This window comes from Empidonax traillii, unplaced genomic scaffold, assembly GCF_003031625.1.
Source record: "Empidonax traillii isolate 1590-97213 ecotype Southwest subspecies unplaced genomic scaffold, ASM303162v1 scaffold444:size1099390, whole genome shotgun sequence".
NCBI lineage: Eukaryota > Metazoa > Chordata > Aves > Passeriformes > Tyrannidae > Empidonax > Empidonax traillii.
This window is the reverse complement of record NW_020955637.1, coordinates 221,625-240,984: the sequence shown is the minus strand read 5'-3', so window position 1 is coordinate 240,984 and position 19,360 is coordinate 221,625. Positions and strand designations below refer to the sequence as shown.

The window sequence follows — 19,360 nt, the reverse complement described above, 5'->3', positions numbered from 1 at the left end:
CTAAAATCCTGGAATGGTTTGGGTTGGAACTTCTCGTCCCACCCCCACCAGACCAGGTGGCTCCAAGCCCTGTCCAACCTGGCCTCGGGCACTTCCAGGGGCAGGGAACACCCAGCCTGGCTTGGGACACCTGGGTGGAGCAGCCCCAGCTTTCTTGGGGTTTTTTTTCCAGCCCATTTGAAATCCCCATTGTCGTGGATGTGCCTTTGGAGGGGCTTCTCTCCAGGCACTTGGGAATGAGGGATTTATTTTCCTGGGAGTCACAGGATGGTTTGGATTGGGAGGAACCTTAAAGATCATCTCGTTCCCCCACCCCACCCCCAGTTTTAGATCTGCTCTGTTAAATAAATCTCTCTCTCAAACTCACGTCAGGGGAATAAACAAAGCACCATTACAGTGACATATTTAAAAGCTGCTGTGCTAAAAACAACATGTTACTGCGAGCCACAGTCAACCAGGAATAAATGGGGGCATTAAACAGGGTTTTCCATAAATGTTAATGCATTTTAATCTGCTCCACTCCCTACCTGCCAATTAAATTCCACAACACACTTGTAATAATGAAATAAAACGTGGCAATAAAAGTGTACAGCAGAGTTAACCCCTGGCTGTCTGGCAGAGGAGGGGTGGGAAAAGCATGTCCTTCATCCCTGGCTTGGAAAAAGGTTTAACAGGGGGCGAGGCCGTGGCTGTGCAAGGACACAAAATACTCTGAGTGAATTGCATCTTTTTTTAATGGCAAAAAAACCTTTCATTGCTGGATTCTAAAAGCCTGAAATGGGTTAAAATAAAGTAAAATAAAATGCCAAGTTGGAAAAGTCAGGGGAGCTGCCTGTGCTAATTATAAAACCCCAGTGAGAGTGGGGTGAGCAGGCTGAGAGGCACAGTTGTAAGTAAATAAAAATGACAGCGGGATTTAATTTAAATTAAGAAGGATCTGTGAGTGTAACCTGTGACCTTTGGGTAGCTGCTTGTGCTGGGAAGGCAGCAAAGGGTGAGGTTTGTCTGGCTCCTGTCCCCGCTCCTCACAGGTGAGGAGCAAAGGCTGACAGGTGGTTTTTGGGTGGTGGTGCTTGGTGGGTCAGATCTGCTGTGCAGGGCATGGAGAGGTTTGGATTTGGGATGTTCTGGAGCTGCTGCTGGTTCCCAGTTCTTTGGCAGTGGGGTGGGAGTGGATGATGCTGCTGGAGATGCTGAGGCTCCTCCCACCCACCTCTACGTGGGACACACAGCAATTCCAGGGGTTTCCAGCAAAAAAATAGGACTTGTTTCTGAGTGACTTGTTATTGCAGATTGGGCTTGTCCCTCAGGAGGTTTCTGCAGCTCTGGGAATGCTGGAATTCCTCACAGTTCTGGTGCCCGTGTGCCCCTGGGATGGGGGGGACTTCTGAGCTGCAGAGATGTGTTTGTTTGTGCTCCAATCTCTTCAGGAATTAGCAGAAACCCATTAGGGAAAGGCCTAATCCCATATTGGAAAGGGGGGATTAAGCAACCCAAGGAACTTGCTGTGAGGAGTTCATTAATCGACACTTTCAGCAGCAGAGCCAGGGACAAAGTGGCTCTGGAGAAAGGGGTGGAAGATCTGAAGGAGGAGAAAGAGAGGTTTTTGTGAGCAAAACCAGGGTCCTACTGCCCACATCCCACCTTTAGTCGCCCTCAGTAGAATGAGGATGCAGCTCCCAGTTGAAATCAGGGATTTCAAAAAACCCCACTAGACTCTGAGCGAGTTTCCCAGAGTTTCAAATCCCAGAGATGGCCAAGGATGGGTGGAATAATAAAAGCAACGGGTTGAGGCTGCGAATTTCTTGGCAGGAGTTTCCCTGCTGCTGAACTGTGGGTTTGTTCAGATAAGAGGGCAGGAATTTCAGCCCTTCCAGCCTCAGTGGGAGCTGAGGGAAGCGTTAGGCTCCCAGGGATGAGCTGATTGCTCCGTCCTACCTCCAATTCAGAGGTGTTGACCCTGGAACAGAGTGGACCTGTGGGATCTGAGGGGAGTGGGGGGCTCAGCCCCCGTGGTGCAGCTTCAGGAGCTGCAGGTGAGGAAGGGCTGAGGATCCTCCAGGCAGGATTTGACTCATTCCCAGCCCCCCCCGAGCAGGGCTGGGATTGCAAATGGCAAAGCTCTGGGGACAGATCCTGGTGGGAACCACAGGGAGCAAAGCCTGGCCTGGCCACCAACACCAAGAGCACCACGATTTGCCATCAGCTTTGCTTAGAAAAGGATAAAACCCAAAGCTCTTTTCTGGAGTTCCCAGCACGGGTACCTTCCTCAGGGTTTTTTCCCTGGGATGCTGGAAGCCTCCCCTGCATTCCATCAGCAGGCAGACTTGCAGACTTGGAAAGCCTGCCAAAAACACGAGCTCCAGCCCTGCCTGCGCTGCCTGAGCTGGAAGCAGCAGCTCTGTCCCTGTTCCTGGAGCTGCTGGAGTGGTGCTTCCCACCGGGAAGGGCGTGCAGGAGGATGGAGACCTTTATTTCCTTCAGTAAATCAGATGGATGCTGATTAAAACCCCCCAGGATGGCCTGATTGGGAAAGCAGGAGGAAAAGAAGTCCAAAAGGATCCGAAGTCATGACATATTAATGCTTGGAAATGTCTGGAGCTGCGGGCACGGGGAAGGAGGATGAATAATTCACACCAGCCAGGATTTCCCTGGCAAGGTCGAGCCTTGTGAGAGGGGAGGCTTCGGAGGGAGCAGCGTCCTCCTGTTCTCCTGGTGCTGCAGAGAGACCTCCATCCATCCAGAGGGACTTGCAGCCCTGGCCAGCCCTTGGGAAGAGGGACTCCCTTGGATCCATCGGGACACGGCGCCGCTGGAAGAGTTCAGCTGGAATCTCGGATGCCGAACGGATTCCAAGGCTGTTTTTCAGCTCCTCTGGTGAATCCCAGAGGGATGGGCAGCGCTGAGCAGGGCAAGGAGGGAGCTCAGCCGTAGGCACCAGAGCTCCTGATCCCAACAATTCCCCAGGATTGCTCACAAAATGCCTTGAACGCCGAGCCCGGGCTGGAAGATGAATGTGAGTACCCTGCAAATCAGATGCTTTCAGCTTGAGCTCTGCTTTCAGGCTGGCCAGGCTCGTTTTTTCTTTACCCCCCCCCTCTCTGCAGAGACACAGTTTGGAGACTGATCCTTTAAATAATGCCCAGAACCCCCCCCCTGCACCTTGTTGGAACGAGCAGGATTTGTGTAGGGAGGGAGCTGAAGGATAGGGAAGAACTTCAGGGATTCTGATTGCAGAGCCTGAACCCACCTCGTGCTGCTTTTCAGAACCATTGATTATTAAGACATTTATTTGTTTATCAAGGCATTTATTATTATTAAGAGTTCTGCAGCATTACTTAATAATAATAATAAATGTATTGGCTCGTGCTTCTCATCCCCCAAATCCATCACAGCCTCCAGGCTGAGTTCAGCAGCCCCCAGTGCTTGTGGGTTTTATTCATCTGCAAAAGCAACAGCCACAGCAGCAAACACTGGATCCTCGGGAGAGATCCCAATCGATCCTGAGTCAATATTTCTAACCTTAATTTGATGTATTTGAGGAGTTTTACACGGAGGGTTTGTTTCCCCCCCCAAAAAAAATGTATCGAGGGCAGACCACGGATTTCTTGGTGGCACCTTAAGGGAGCTTGTGGGAGAGTTTAAAGGGAATTATTCCAGGAGCCTTCTGAAGCTGTGGGTGTGAGATCCTGCAAGGAGGGCTGTGGGTGTCCAGGAATTTGGGATGCTGGGCTGGGATCGTGACTCAGCATCTTCAGGGTGTTTGTGTGAATGCCCAGGGCTGGTGGAGATAAAAAATGAGTAAACTGGGTCTTTAGAGGGGCCCAGGGGAAAATCCAGTGTGTGGACACACTTGCAGGAGCCACAGGAATGATATTTAAGTCATTTTAATGGCTCAGGCAGGACATTTTCACACAGCCAGCTCTTGGGAACAGCTGGAATGTTTGGGATGGAATCTGCCTTGGAAAATGAGGCTTCAGTCTGGTTTGTGGGGAAAATGATTCTCCCTCTCTCCAGGCTGGGATATCTGGTGGGAGCCCCAGCATGGCCAGCCCTCCAGGAGCAGGGAAAATGGGAATAGATCTTATGGGAGGGGATCAAAGAGCCCCTCAGGCTGAGCCCTGGTGGGGAAGCGATGCTGGAGAAGTGATGCTGTTCTTAACTAACTGCTGGGAAAATCCTGTGTGCCCTCAGGAAGCAGCCTCACATCCCTCCTCTCCATGTGTGATCCCTGGAAAGATGAAGGTGCAGGAATGTGGGGGCTCCTGAGCTGAATTTGGGGCAAAATCCCAAAGGGTGGAGGCTGCAGAGCCGAGCTCTGATCCCAAATCCCTTCATCCCCCGGGGAAATGGCATTTCTGGGCTCCTGACTTGTCCCTGCTCCTGCCTTGGCCCCTTTTCCAGAGCCAAGGACACGGAGGGACTGTCACTTCTCCAGTGTTTCCTGGAGCAGGAGAGCTGCAGAGAGGGAGCTGCTGCTCCTCAGCCAGGATTACAATCCCTCCAAATTACAATCCCCTGGGACACCACACCAATTCCACTGCCAAGGACCTCATTCCAAGGGTGGGGAGGGAGAAGATCCAAGATCCAAGCCCGAGGGAGCTGATTCCCCAGCTCAGAGGAGTTCCAGTTCTGAGGGAGCTGAGTTTAGTTTGGGAGAGGGGGGTGATGCTCCTTCTTCCCCCCCCATCCCTGAGGAAGCTTTAATAACCAGCTTTAATCCTGTGGCATGGAACAGTCTTGAGCTGTGTTGAAAAGCATCTGGGACAGAGCAGAGTAGTTTTAAACATGGTGTCCCTTTGGGGACACACAAGTTTATCTGGCAGTCCTGTGGGAAGTGCTGGTTTGTGCCAGTGGAAGCAATTCCCTGTTTTGTGTAGCCAGTCTCTTTTATCTTCAGTACATTCTCATTGCTTGTGGGGTTTGAGTGTTAAATGAAAGCCATCAAGCGTGTTAGAAGTTATAAATGAGTGATTTGAGGATCCCACTGAGCACCCAGGGCAGGGGGGAAAGGTGCCTTGGGTTCCTTTGCCTGGCTGGGCTGCAGGGAGGGAGTGGAGGATGCACCATCTGCAATCCCATCTTGTCCTGTGCATGTCTGAGGAGCTTCTTGCTTTTTCCCAGTAGAGAAATCCCTGCAAACTGCTGAATTCTGTGTTTAAACCAAGCCAAGGGGAGTTTCCTTGGAGAGCAGGGCAGCTCTGGCACCCCAGAAATGGCATTCCCACAGACCAGGGGGAATTTTATTCGGCAGTCCTGTGGCAAGTGCTGGTTTGTGCTGATGGAAGAAATTCCCTCTTGTTTGGGAGAATAATTGTAGATTAGGTTTCAGCTTGGAAAAGTGACGAGGGGCAGCTTCAAGTTCAAAAATCCTGGTGACTTAGAAGCAAATAGAATCATAGAGTTACAGAATCAGCCCAAATCTTGGGCTGGACTTTGTGGAGGGGTTGGTGTTGTGGATGGGAAAGGGATTTGATTTGGGGGGGCAAAGCAAAACTTGATCTCCATTCTTATCACCCACTCTCAGGGTGGTAGCACTTTGGATGTTTCCAGACCCACCATTCCCAGGGAAAAATGAGCTCTGGGGTTTTTAGGAGTGTGTCCCAGGTTTCTGGAGGTGTACGTGGGGGTCCCTCCTCCCTCCCGTGGACGGTGCTGATTCCGTGCCCTTCTCCAGGCACGAATTCCTCTCTCCCTGGGAGTTATTTTAGGCCATGTCCTTTCTCCCAGCCCCAGCAGCTGTGCCCTAAGCAGCTCCATTCTCCCTCATTCCCGTAATTATTAACAAAACCGAGCTGCTGGTGTTAATTGGAGCCCAGCAGGGCCGTGGCAGCCGGCGCCAGCCCTGTAAGAGGATTATTCACTTGCTGTTTCATTGACCTCCATCCAGTTCCAGGGGGGAAATCCAGCAGCACGAGGCTGTTCCCAAAGCCCTGGCTGCACTACGAGCCAGGGGGACGTAAATCATGGGGTCAGAGGAAGAGTCATGGAACGGTTTGGGTTGGAAGGGGCCTTGAAGATCATCTCGTGGGGCACTTTCCACTGGCTCAGGTTGCTCCAAGCCCAGTCCAACCTGGCCTTGAGCCCTTCCAGGGCTGGGAATTTCTATGTATACAGGTAGATAGATAGTTATAGATAGATAAATAGATACAGATTTATATGGTTTGTGTCATTCTTAGGGAATAAGGCTCCTGTGTCATTCCTGGGAGTTGACTTTGGGTTTTTCCCTTCCGTGTGATGTCGGATCAGGCTCTGTACCCCTGAAAGGTTCTCCTGTGCCTCGGCCCTGCAGAGGAATGGAAATGCTGATCCCACACGGCACAGGCAGGAATGCCCAACCCCCCCAACTCTGCAGCTGGAGGTGGAGTTCCCACCTTCCAAAGGTCGTGGAAAACAAACAGATAAAGCTCTTGGGAGCTGGGTTAAATCTGCCACTTCTGAACCTGGTATGCTGATCCAGGGGGATAGGGCATGGCAATCCGCTTTTTGCTGTCCTACCCCAACATTTGCGCACCCAGTTGGGCGGCGTCCCTTGACCTGCTGCTCTGGGGTGGGAGCACTCAGCTTTTCCAGCTTTTCCTGGGGGCGGGGAAAGGCATGTTCTCTCATGTGGGGCTTGTGTGCCACGGAAATGGCTTTGTCCTGATGCCCCACTCGAGGGGAGAGGTCAGGAAGATGCTCCATAGGGCAGGGTGGCAGAGCCTGGGTGCCTGGGACCCTCCAGAGCCCCCTGTGACACCTTGCAATTCCTTTCCCTGACTAATACTCGCTTTTACAAGGGTTTCTGCATTTTTCCTCCATGGTGGAAAAGGGTTTTGTAGGCCCAGGGGGAGTGGGGACAGTTGGTCCTCACATCCTCTCCAACACTGCCAGTGACTTCCCTGAATGTTTCCCGTGCCTTGTAGGTGTCTGTAGGTAATGCTTCCATCCTGCAAAATGGGAAAAGGGTTGTGTCAGCTGGGAAATCCAGCCCCAAACCACCCCTCATCTCACCTGGAGTTTACCTGAGCACTCCCCCAGTGAGCTGGGATGGAGTTGCCTTCCCTCCCACCAGCCCCTGTAAGGGAGATCATCCCTGAGCCTTCCCTGGGAAGGCTCTGGAACAGCAGGAGTGGCTTAGGCTGGCAAGCACAGATGGGATGTTGGGAAGGAGCAAAACAATCTTGGGAAGTAGGACAGAGAGGTGAGGGGCAGGTTTTCCCCGTGGCTGTAGGACGAGGCTGCTCCACCCCCCACACGCTGCAGTGATTGTTCACTCGCTTCATCACTCCCATTTCCAGCTCCCAGGTGTTAAATAAGGCTCCTCAGAGGAGAGCAAAATAAATTCTCTCCCAGAATTATGTTCTGGGAGACCCCACAGAGAAAACTATGAGTTCATCAGGTGCATTTTGCAAGAACAATTAAAAATAACTGACCCTGACACCACGAGGGTTGAACGAGATCAAGGAAAGCTGAGAACAAACAGGCTCCCCATTTCATAAGATCTTGGTGTTCCATCCCTATCCTTCTCACCTTTTCCACCTGAAACTGGGGAATATTCCTCCCAGGAGTGTTCCCACTGCATTCCAGCACCCCTTCCAGCTTGTCCCTCCCCTTTCCCTGGGTGCTGTGAGCCCTGAGGGCTCTGCCCACCCCTGGGGGCTGGGACTGGGATGTGCTGATGGAACAGGGTCACCATCACCACACCTGCAGCAAAGTCACCCCGTGGTCAGTGCCCACCTGCTCCCTGGGCATCATTTTTGGGCTGAAAAAGCCCCAGAATGGGGCATTTTGCCAGGGGGAAGCTGCACTCAGGGTCCCCCAGCTGAAAAGAGCAGTGAGTGGCAGAACGAGGCGAGACAAAGCACACACAGTTGCTTTCAGGCTGATATGTAGATTTATGCAGAAAACAAATATAAAGAGCTGCATCTGCTGCAAGTGGAGTATAATTCATCATCAGGGAAGAGGGCTTGTTTCCTCACAGCCACATTTGCTGTAGCTCCATATTTTAATTTTCCCTGGGTTTGCGTGTCACGAAGGAGTTCGGGGGGTTTGGAAGTTCCATTTCTTTGGATATCCATGAATACACAAATAGCAGGGGGAGCAGGTTCCTAATGTGCTGCCTTAGAAATCTCTGGCCATTGGTTTTTTCAGAGTGTTTTGCAAACCCAGGTGGCTTAAAGCCAGCAAGGAGCCTTTGAACAGTGCAGGGCTGGGGGGTGTGATAACAGGTATGGATTTCCTGGCCTTTCCCTGCTTGCAGTGTGTGTTTAGTGCTCTGCATCCCAAGGGACGGTGGAGGCAAAGCTTCCTGACAGCAGTTCAGCCTCACAGGTGGCTGTTCCACACACAGCTATTTTGGAAAGCAGTTCTGCTTTATTGCTGAAAGGAATCTGTGCCTGTGCAGCTGCGGGTTCTGACACCCTTTGGGCTCCTGAGCTTCCCCTCTGGCTCACCCAGAGAGCAAATCCTGGCAGGAGCAGCTGAGGGAGCTGGGGGGGCTCAGCCTGGAGAAAAGGAGGCTCAGGGGGGACCTTCTGGCTCTGCAATCCCTGACAGGAGGGGGGAGCCGGGGGGGGGGTCGGGCTCTGCTCCCAGGGAACAGGGACAGGAGGAGATGGAACGGCCTCCAGCTGTGCCAGGGGAGGCTCAGGCTGGACATCAGAAGGTATTTCCTCATGGAAAGGGTGGTCAGGCACTGGCAGGGGCTGCCCAGGGAGGTTTGGAGTGCCCAGCCCTGCAGGTGCTCAAGGAAAGACTGAATGGGACACTCAGTGCTCTGGGCTGGGGGACAGGGTGGGGATGGGGCACAGGGGGGATCCATGGGCTGGGAGGGCTTTCCCAACCTGGATGATTCCATGATTCTGTGGCTGTGGGCAGGGATGAGTGCAGGGAGATGCTCAGGAAGGCAAGTGATGTCAGTGGTGCCTTTCCAAAGGCAGTAATTCCGTGGAATCACGGAATCACTGAAGTTGGAAAAGCCCTCCAAGAGCACCAGCCTTGTCCTCACCCACAGCAGAAAGGGGCAGACATGGAAACACAGATATCCAGGGGCATCCCACAGCATGGGAAAAGCTGGCAGGAAAAAGCAGAGCAGGGATTTCGGTCTCGTCCCTAAAATTTGGAGGTAAAAAAAAAGAAGAACTGTGCTAAGAACTGTTGGTTGTGAGGGTGTTTATTGAGCTGTTATGGTAATACTGCCTGGCTGAGAAGGGCTGGATTAAGCACATCATAAATCATTAGGGAAAAGCGAAGCAGCAAAACGTCCTCCTGCGAACCTGAACTGCATCCAAATGCAAAGGGGGCTCGGGAAGATGCAGAGACAAAGAAACAACCCAAGATAATTGCCCTTGAGTGGGACCTGGGCACCAGCAAAACTGTTGTCTGCTCCAAATTCAGTGGTAATTGAGCAGATTGATGGAACCTGATCCCACCCTTTGAAGGGCACCTGCAGCAACCTCTCTTTCAGCAGGAATGGCACTTTCCCCTCTCCTGGTGCACAGATTCCTTACCTGTGCCAGGCTCTGGCTGCTCTGGGCTGGGATTGATGATTTAGAACCTGCCTCGACCCCTGAGCCGAGCTCAGGAAGGCAGATCTTGGTAAATGTGAGGGATGGCTGTGGAAGGAACATCCCCACTTGATTTTTCCAAAGCGTTTCCTGTGGCTCTCACTTAATAGATTTGGGCAAGAAATGATTCCCTGAGAGATATTTATGGTGCAAGAAAAGAAAAAGAAAAAAAAAAAACCAACACAACTCCTCAGCCCTAAATCAGGCAGTGGGCTGGGTCACCTGGGATGCAACAGAAAGTTGGGAGAAATTCCTGGATATTGATTTTTCTTTAAACATTACCCAGCTCAGGCAGCTGGGAGTGAACCTGCTGTGGTGCTGCTGGAGCTGAGCATGGCCCTCCCTGGATTTGATAACCCTCAGACCCCCGCAGTGATAACCAGGGGCCCCCAAGGTAAATAATACAAACCTTAATGAAGCTGAAACTTTATTTAGGGGCTGATTCCTCTGAAGGATCAAGGGCAGGAGCGGGTTTGGGGGCAGAATCTCTGCAAAACCTTCTCAGCAGGCATTGAAATTCATGAGTTAATGCATTTAGAGGAACCAACATAAATATTAAGATTCAGCAGGGCTCTGTGGACTCATGCATTTGAAATATTCCAGCTATTTCCCTGCTTGCATTCCTTCCCCAAGTGCCTTCCAAACCAGTTTAGAAAAGGTCTTTTTTTTCTTTTTTTTTTTTTTTCCCTGGGCCTTGATGATTACAGCGAATTCCAGAGGCTGTTTGACAGATAAGGAGGATCCTTATTGCCCTTGCTTTTGTTTACCCTGCCTTTTATTGGCCCTTCTGTGCCAGCCAGGCAGGAACAGGCACAGGGAAAGCAGCCCTGGCAGGCTGGGATGCCCCATCCCTGGAAGCATCCAAGGTTGGAAGGGGCTTGGAGCAACCTGGGCTGGTGGGAGGTGTCCCTGCCCGTGGCAGGGGTGGCACTGGATGGACTTTAAGGTCCCTTCCAACCCAAACCATTCCGGGATTCTGGGATTCATCCTCCCTCCCGTAGCAAATAATTCAGAGGAAAACCAGTTTGGGGCAGGACCCAAATTCTATTCTCCAGTTTATACAAAGGAAAGGAGTCAATGTGGTGTTTCTGGGGGTTTTAGGACACCAGGAATGGCCATTTTTTTCAGCCTCACTGGTGCTGCCGTGGCCGGTGACGTCAGAGGTCCCTGCATGTGGGGAGGACTTGGGGGAGGTCTGGGTTCCTCCAGGGAAGAGGTTTGGAGCCATCCCAAGACCTTTTCTTGCTGTAAACATCAAATCCCAGTTTGGAGATTCAGCCAAAAGTGCTAAATTTGACCTAGGGGGGGATTAGTTACGAGATGGTGCCACTGTCCCTCTCCCCCTCCCACCTCTGGCACCTCCTGTGCCAGCAGAGGAGCGCTGATGGGAGTGGAATCCCTCTGACTCTTGCTGCTCCTGTGATTTCCCTCCCCCTTTATCCCCCCCTCTAAATGAAGCAAAGGATTAATGTGCTAAATTTAAGCCGTTAAACCTGCAAATCCTGGGTGGCACCCTACAAAAACAATGCCCACCCAGGTTTTGCTGGTGGCCACCAAGCCTGCCCAGGCTGTGCCATGGCACCCCTGCCGTGCCCTCCAGCTTCCCAGGGGGGCACCCACTTATCCAGACAGGGATGCAGCCGGCTGGACCCCACCCCTGAGCCCTGCTGGGCTGCAGGTGAGTCCCCACCGTGTCCATTTTTTAACCTAAATCAGCTTTATCTTGTGTTTCAGGGGTGGTTTCTGCTTGGTTTGGTGCTGGAGGCTCAGGGGTGCCCGGGGCTGGCTGGGAAACAGGGAGCAACACAGCATCCCTGTGCTCCTAAATCCCAAATCCCAACCAGGAACTGGGATAATCTGAGTGTGCAGGGACTGCAGGATGTTACTGGTGGTTTTAAAGAGGAGGCAACCTTTAATGTGTGAATCAGCTGTGGCAAATCAATGCAGATGGGTTTGAACTGGGGGTTTATTCTGAGGCAGCAGCACATGAGGGGAGCTCTGGGGGCTCGAGCTTTCAAGAATTTGGAAGGGGTTGAGGATCACACAGCACTGGGATGGAACTGTGGGAGCTGCTGGAGATGCACCCACTCTGCCAGAATATTTATCCTAGGAGCATTTGGGTTGGAAAGGACCTTAAAGCCCATCCAGTCCCAGGGGGGAAATATTGATATTTTATAAATATATATATATATATTTATATTATATTTTATTATATAAATGTACAAATATTTATATTTTATATATAATATGGGTGTATTTATAAACACATCTGAGTCCTCCCTTCTGTTTGAGGGACACATTCCCTGCCCCACCATCATTCCACCTTAAATGTGCCCTCTTTTCCCTCCCCTGCCTCCTTGAACGTCTGCAGGAGTTATTTTAGAGGCTCCAATCTGCCAGCTCGGCTGTATTTGGGACTCAGCTTCAGCTGGGAAAACGGGGAGAACAGCTAAATAACCCTCCCTGCGGCTGAGCAGGGCGAGGGGAGTGCTCTGACCCCCAGCTTGGGGCTCCCTCCCCCCACAGCCATCCCTGGGAATTGCTGGGGGGGCCTTGTTGGGGCTTGTCCAGCTTCTTCCAGACACGTGTGGGAGGCTGGCACGGCTCAGGAGGCTGGAATCCCTCCAGCAGAGCCCAGGAGGCATGAGCAGTTCCTCCCAGTGCCTCCCAGTTGCTCCCAGCAGGTTCACCAAGCAGAGGGTTCTGATTGGGAACAGCCACAGATGCCCAGCGTGTGTCGTTCCCGTAGATGGAATTTGCCTGAAGACGCAGATCCCCGGGTTCCTGTTTGCTGTTCTGATCTGGGAAGGTGTCTGTCACCATGGCATCTGCGTGTGTGCAGGAGGGACACAACCAGGAGCTTCTCCCTGCCAAAAAAAAAAAAAAAAAATTAAAAATCCGGTTATTTTTCCCCTTGGAAAGGGCGGAACACCCATCCAGAGCTGTGGGGAGAGGGTGGGGATGGCCATGGGGATGTGCTGCTGAGGGACACACTGGCTGGAGGCAGCTGTGGGCTCTCCTCCTCTTCCCCAGATGGTGCCAGAGCAGCTCCATGGGATGTTGTGGTTCCTGGAGCAGGGAATGTTCACCGGGGCGGATATTTCCAAGGTGCCTCAGAGGGAAGGCAAGGATGGGAGTGAAGCCAAGGGTTCTTCTGGCTCTTGGAAGGTCAGGAAGAAGAAACCACAGCTATTGGCCTTGGCTTGTGCTGCCTGCAAAGCTGGGAGGTGCATTATTTGGGATGAAGGATCCAGGGTGAGCTCAGTGAGGGGGGACCCACAGAACGTGTGGCAGGAAACTTTTCTGAAAGAGGAGAAATGGAGAGGGGGGGAAAAGAAGCTGCTGAACAAAAATGGGGCGAAGGGGATCTATTTGCAATCTGATTTTGGGAGGTCTGTGCTCATTTGTGTGGGTGTTGGGGTCCAGCCAACACCTCTGACAGCCTTGGGATGACAAATCCCAGAAATGCTCCCAGAGGGGTCGCAGCAGGAAAAGGAAACGGATCTCAGGGCAGTCCTTTTCCTCCCCAGGGGTGAGAGGAAATGGGAATTCTTTGTGTTGAGAGGAAAATACCCTTGCCTGTTCCACCTGGGGGTTACAATGGTGCCAAAATAGTCAAATGAAATCAATTTAACAGCTTCCAGCAATAAGCAAACTGGCTTTTAAAGCAGCCCTGCATTCATCCCATAGATGTAATAAGGAACTTATTTTTCCTGATGGATTTCTGCTTCACAGTGAACTCCACGTGCCTTGTTTGTATTAAAAAACCTCCTTTGCACTGAATTAAATAACTGTAAAGCCCCTTCTTTCATCTACAAGGGCTTGTGTTCACACTCTTCACCCTTTAAAATTCTGATGGATTTCAAGTTTTTCATTGCACTGGAAGAGGAACTTATTTGATGCAAGCTTGTAAAAGAGATAAATTCCATATGTGTTTTGAATAGCAATATCTGCTTTCTTCTCATGGAGGGTCGAGTGAAAATATGTTCTCCCTGTATAATTAGAAGTGTTGAGGGTTTACTACAAGATGCAAACTGATTTTATCTGTCTGCAATGAAAAAAAAAAGGGTAAAAAAAAAAACAAACGAGGGGAAACTTGGAAAAATCATCAGGCACGTGTGTGATGTGTTAAACTCGTGAGAGAGCACCTTGTTTTGAGGACAGGGAGGCATTTTCAAGGGCTGGGAGCAGAGAGATGTGGCGTGGAGGAAAAGAAACCTCCCTAATTGATCAGGCACACTGAGATCCTATAAATAAAGCCTTCCACCAGCCTGTGACTGCCAGACTGGAACCAGGGAACAGCTCCTCCCCTTTGCTCAGCAGATATTCTCTTTTAGGGTGGTGGTGACATTCAAACAGACCCAAATAAAGAATTGACAAGTGCCACCCCCTCCCAGCCTTACAGTGGGGCAAGTGGTAACAATTTCTGCCAGTGTAATTAATTCCCAGACTCTTGCTCCCTCCTGCCATTTGCTGGAATTATTTTTAAAACTGCACTTTGCATGGTTCCTGATTTTTTTATTTTATTTTATTTTTTATTTTTTGTGGAGTTTCAACCCAAAAGTGGCGGCAGCCTGGAAGGGAAGGGGGGGATGGAGCTGAGGGGAAGGGATAAAGCCTTAGGCATGGCAGCTCTTGGCTGTCAGGAGGGTAAGTTGGGTTAATCTGTGCTGGTCACCTGCAAAGCACCTGGTGGAGGCACTGAAGCCCGGAGGTTAATCCCACCTTGGCCAAATAATCCGTATTATTATTCCATGTGTACCACAGGGCCCTGTTATCCCTCTGGAGCTGTGGTTGGGAGTCAGGATCTCCTACAGGAAAAGCTGGAGAGGGACTATTTGCAAGGCCATGTAGTGACAGGATAAGAGGGAATGGCTTCCCACTGCCAGAGGGGATATTGGGAATAAATCCTTCCCTGGGAGGGTGGGCAGGCCCTGGCACAGGGTGCCCAGAGAAGCTGTGGCTGCCCCTGGATCCCTGGAAGTGTCCAAGGCCGGGCTGGAGCAACCTGGGATAGGGGAAGTTGTCCCTGCCCTTGACACGGGGCAGGAACAAGATGAGCTTGTGTGGCAGAGCAGGCACATCCCTCCCCCCTTCCCCTGGGCAGGTCTGGGTCTCCTCAGGATGAACAGCTGCACAGCAACCAGTTCAGAAGTCGCAGGAGTTAACTAACTGGCTGCAGATGTTTCCCTTCTCCCTCTCTTCCTTGTGGAATAACAGGCTGGGCTGCAGGGAACCACGAAGGAGAGAACTCCCAGCACTGCCACCTCTGCCCTGTGCCCACTCCCTGGGTGTTTGTGGCATCACCCTCCCCCCATCCTAAACAACAGGACACTTTTAACCTCCCTGTGCTGCTTTGGGCTGGGCTGGAGTTAATTTTCTTCACAGTGCCTGGGACGGGGCTGGTTGGGATTTGTGCTGAAAACAGTGTTGATAACATAGAGACGTTTTCCTTCCTGCTGAGCAACCTCAAGGATGTGTTTCTTACATGGATTTCCATCTTTCTGCCACGAAACACAGAATTTCATGTCTGAATTTTATTATAATTAAGACTAGTTGCTGTTTGTCCCTCTACCAGAACTTTACCATCCCCTGAACTCTCCCCTACTGCATCCACTGGGTTTGGATTGTGGGCATGTGCCACCCAGAGCTGCCTCATCTCCCAAACCACGTGTGGAAGCTGCTCATGGGTGTGATTCATGCTCTCCATTTCAGCCACACAACCTTAAAAGGTCCCCTGGCCGTGGATTTGGGAACGGGAACATTTGCTTGTTAAACTTGGCTATGCTGACCCAGAATCCAGAAACTGGATTAGTTTTTTTTAGCAGAGTTATTTATAGGAGACTCTTAACTAGTTACTTGAAATTACTTTGAAAGAAGAAGTGGGGAGTGTGGAAGTGGGGGGTTTGTGGCGGGTGCTCTGTGGTCCCTCGGGGTGTGGGAGGGGTGATGTCACTGGGTTGTCACTGAGCCTCCCTGCAAACCCACTGCCCATGCAGGGACGAGGACAACCCCTCTCCAAACCCCTAAAATCATAGAATGGCTTGGGTTGGAGGAGAACTTAAACATCATCTTGTTCCAAGCCCTTGTCATGGGCAGGGACGCCTTCCACTGGACCAGGCTACTTGTGCCAGGGCCTCCCCACCCTCAAAGCCAGCAATTCCTTCCCAATATCCCATCTAAATCCACCCTCCTGTATCTTAAAGCCATTCCTCCCTGTCCTGTCACTCTATCCCTTGTCCCCAGTCCCTCTCCAGCTCTCCTGGAGTTCCTTTAGGGGGGTTTTGGGACTGACAGAACACACGGCTGGGTCAAACCAACACCCCCAAATCCTTCTCCTCAGGGCTGCTCTCCATCCATTCCCTGCCCAGCCTGTATTTGTGCTTGGGATGGTCCCGACCCAACCGTGGAAATAATCACGGGTAGTAATAATTTGTCGCAGAAGAAAGAAATAGTTATAACAGTTACCATAACAATACGACTTCACATCATAGTTATAATTTTCGAAAAAAAAAAAAAACAAAACCACAATCAAACCCACCAATTTCCCACCATCACCACCACAACCACCCCCGGATTTTCGAACGGCGTTTCCCGCAGCCCCCCGAGCGGCGGAGCCTCCGCCCTGCCCGGCCCCGGCTCCGGCTCCCCCCGCGGCAGCACCGCCCCCCGAGCCCCCCGCACCCCCTGCCCGCTCAGCATCGCCCCCCCCGAGCTCCATCGCACCCCCTGCCCGCCCAGCACCGCCCCCCGAGCCCCATCGCACCTCCCGCCCCGCCCGGGGCCGCCCCGCCGGCGGCATCTCCGGAGCGCGGGGGCGGCCCCGGGGCCGGCGCTTCCCGTGCCCGGCGGGCAGCAGCGCTGCCGGCCCCGCCGCCACGGCTCCCCCTCCGCTTCTCTCCGCCAGGACTCCCGGGAGGATGGCATGGATTTAGGCAGCGACGCCGGCAGCAGCCGCTCCAGCTCGGAATCCAACTCCAGCAAAGCCACGCCGTGCTCGGAGGGCAAGTCCTCGCCGTGCCCCAGCAGCCTGGACCTGGCGGCGCTGGAGGACTCGGAGGAGGAGGAGGATTCGGAGGAGGAGGAGGAGGACGGGGGGTCCCCGCCGTCCCCGCCGCGCTGCCCCGCCGCCCATGGGCGCGGGTGCGGGGCCGTGCCCGCCGCCCCCCGCCGCTGCTCCCGCCCGCGCCCCCCGCCCCGCACGGGCACAGGGGCGGCCCCGGGACCCGGCGGGCGCAGGGGCGGCGGGGCCAGGCCCCTCCGGGAGCCGCAGCCCCCCGCCATGGACTGGGCAGCCCTGGAGAGGCACCTGGCGGGGCTGCAGTGCCGAGAGCAGGAGCGAAACCACCGCGCCAACCCCGCGTCGGTGAGTGGGGAAGGGTCGCGGTGCTGGGTGGGGGGTGGTGGCGTTTGGGGGTCGGTGGTGGAGGTTGGAGAGGGGGGGAATCGGTTTGTTCTGGTGGGATGTCGCCCGGAGTGCTGCGTCCAGCGCTGGGGTCCCCGGCATAAGGATGTGGAGCTGCTGGAGCCAGGCCAGAGGAGGCCACGGAGATGCTCCCAGGGCTGGAGCCCCTCTGCTCTGGAGCCAGGCTGGGAGAGCTGGGGGGTTCCCCTGGAGAAGAGAAGGCTCCAGGGAGAAGACTCCTGAGAGCCCCTGGCAGGGCCTAAAGGGGCTCCAGGAGAGCTGGAGAGGGACCTGGGACAAGGGATGGAGTGACAGGACAGGGAGGAATGGGTTTTAGCTGCAGGAAGGTGGATTTAGATGGGATATTGGGAAGGAATGCCTGGCTGTGAGGGTGGGCAGGCCCTGGCACAGGTTGCCCAGAGAAGCTGTGGCTGCCCCTGGATCCCTGGGAGTGTCCAAGGCCAGGTTGGACGGGGCTTGAAGCAACCTGGGCTGGTGGAAGGTGTCCCTGCCCAGGGCTTGGAATGAGATGAGCTTTAAGGCCCATCCCAACACAATCCATTCTGTGATTTTCTAACTTTGCAGGAATATCTTTGGCCATGGCAGGAGCTGCTTCCCTGCTGCTCCAGGGATGGGGCAGGGGATGCTGTTGGTGCCTGGTGGGTGCAAGGTGCCACCACCAGGCTGTCTGAGAGGTGGCTTCTCCTTGGAGAGGCAGAGGAATAAGAGCTTTCCCCAGGCTGGGAGCGGTGCCAGGCTGATGGTGCATGTTCCCCCTTTCCTAAGGGAAAGATTCTTCCCTCAGAACCTGCTGTTTGTCAGCCAGGACAAAACCCCCAAACGCTTGTTTTTGCAGCAAACCCTGTAGATTGTGGTGTGATCTCACTCTTTCCAGAGTGACTTAGGAATTGCTCAGAACTTCTGAGCTGCAGTGATGTGATGTGAACAAGCACTGCTGGAGACTCTTCCATAGTGTGTGAATTCAAAGGAATCCACAAAACCTCCTGGAAGCTCCAAGCAGGAGCCTTGGGATGCGCTGGGTGATGAGCCGTGTGTGCCTCCCCAGCCAGACCCTCCAGCCCTGCCTCTGGCACGCCTGGCTTTTTGTCAGGATTTTTGAGGGTTTTTAAAAGGCGTTCCAACCCTTTTACTTCCTGTGAAATCATCGAGCTCAGGGAGGTGGGGATTTCCCCCCCCCCCCCCAACTCTTGAATCACAACTAATTGGTGACAAATCCGGGTGGGTGCTGGGCACGATGAGTAAGCTGAGGGATGAGTGGGATTGCTGCCACGAAAGGGTGCTTTTTTTCCAGAGCCTGAACGCTGCAGCCTCAGTGCCTCGAGGAGCTGACAGGTAACATCCTTAATTACAGCCATTTGTGCAGAAACTCGGCTTTAAGGGAAAAAAAAAAATACCCACCTCATTTTTGTGGTTTTGGGAGCTCCTTTCTGCAGCCTTTATCTGATAAACTCTGCTGGCAGCACCCACTGCTGGAAACTCTTTGCCTCCAGGCACATGCTCCTCCAGGTGAGCTGTCAGCCAAAGGAATTTTGCCTGTTGACCTCTGTAAGGATTTTCCTCCTCCATCCTGCCGTTCCCTCCTGCCAGCACAAAGGCTCTGGAAGGCAATCTCGCTGCCTCACGCCCTGGCTTGCCCTGCAGAGAGCCGGGGGTTGCAGCGCTGTGCAAACCAGAGCTCCTTGGCAGCACGTGGAGCCGGTGATGGACGCCCAGGTTTGGGTGGGAATCGAGGAGCCCAACACCTCCAGAGCGTCTCCCGTGGGTAGGACCGAGCTGCTGCTTCTCCCACACCCACGGCAACTGGAGTTTTCCACTGGAGAGACTTTTCTCCACCCCACTGGCTGTCCTGGAGGCACCTGAGAAAGCTCTTGGTTTGCTTCCCATCCTTGTGTTGGCTCCAGGATTGCCCTTCCCCGGCTCACAGCGGGGAGGAGGAGATGTCCCAGCTCTGCTCCTTCCACTTCCCGCCTGGATCAAAGGAAAAAGGGCTGTTGGGAAAGGACATTTCCCCTCCTGGCTGGCTCAGAAGGGGCATTTGATGCCCCCAGGGTACCTCCTGCCCCTCCTGCACCGTTTGGGCTGTGCTCCCCTGCGTGGACTCAATCCCTTCAAGGCTAAACCAGACTGAAGAGCAAAACCTCGGCTTTTATTTTTGTTTTTCCTGCCCTTGACATTTCCCTGCGGTTCGGTGTCTCGCTGTTTATAACAAAGCCCTGCCTTGCCCTGCTGGAAGCCCGGAGTGTTTGTAAACACGGGAATCATGGAGTGAGAGCAGCCGGGAAGCGAGTTCAGAGAGGATGTGCCGGGCTGCTCCAGCTGCTGCAGAACATCTCAGCAAAAGGGAAATTTCACCGGTCCAGGCCTTGGCTGGTGTGGTCTGAAATCC

At 53.2% G+C, this 19,360-nt stretch overlaps 1 protein-coding gene across 1 annotated transcript; it reads left to right on the top strand.

Annotated features, from left to right (window-relative positions):
• The first annotated feature begins 2,798 nt into the window (after positions 1–2,798).
• On the top strand, positions 2,799–17,878 carry LOC114062931 (schwannomin-interacting protein 1-like). The gene is made up of 3 exons (XM_027894874.1): positions 2,799–3,016; positions 16,456–16,914; positions 17,849–17,878. Exons 1-3 carry the CDS (start codon positions 3,011–3,013, stop codon positions 17,876–17,878), a joined length of 495 nt encoding a protein of 164 aa, XP_027750675.1. The 5' UTR covers positions 2,799–3,010.
• Positions 17,879–19,360: the final 1,482 nt, after the last annotated feature.

Excerpts from the sequence above, each read along its gene's own strand:
- LOC114062931 (XM_027894874.1), top strand. Across the intron at positions 16,915-17,848 it reads ACCGCGCCAACCCCGCGTCG|AGTGACTTAGGAATTGCTCA; the intron begins GTGAGTGGGGAA and ends CACTCTTTCCAG.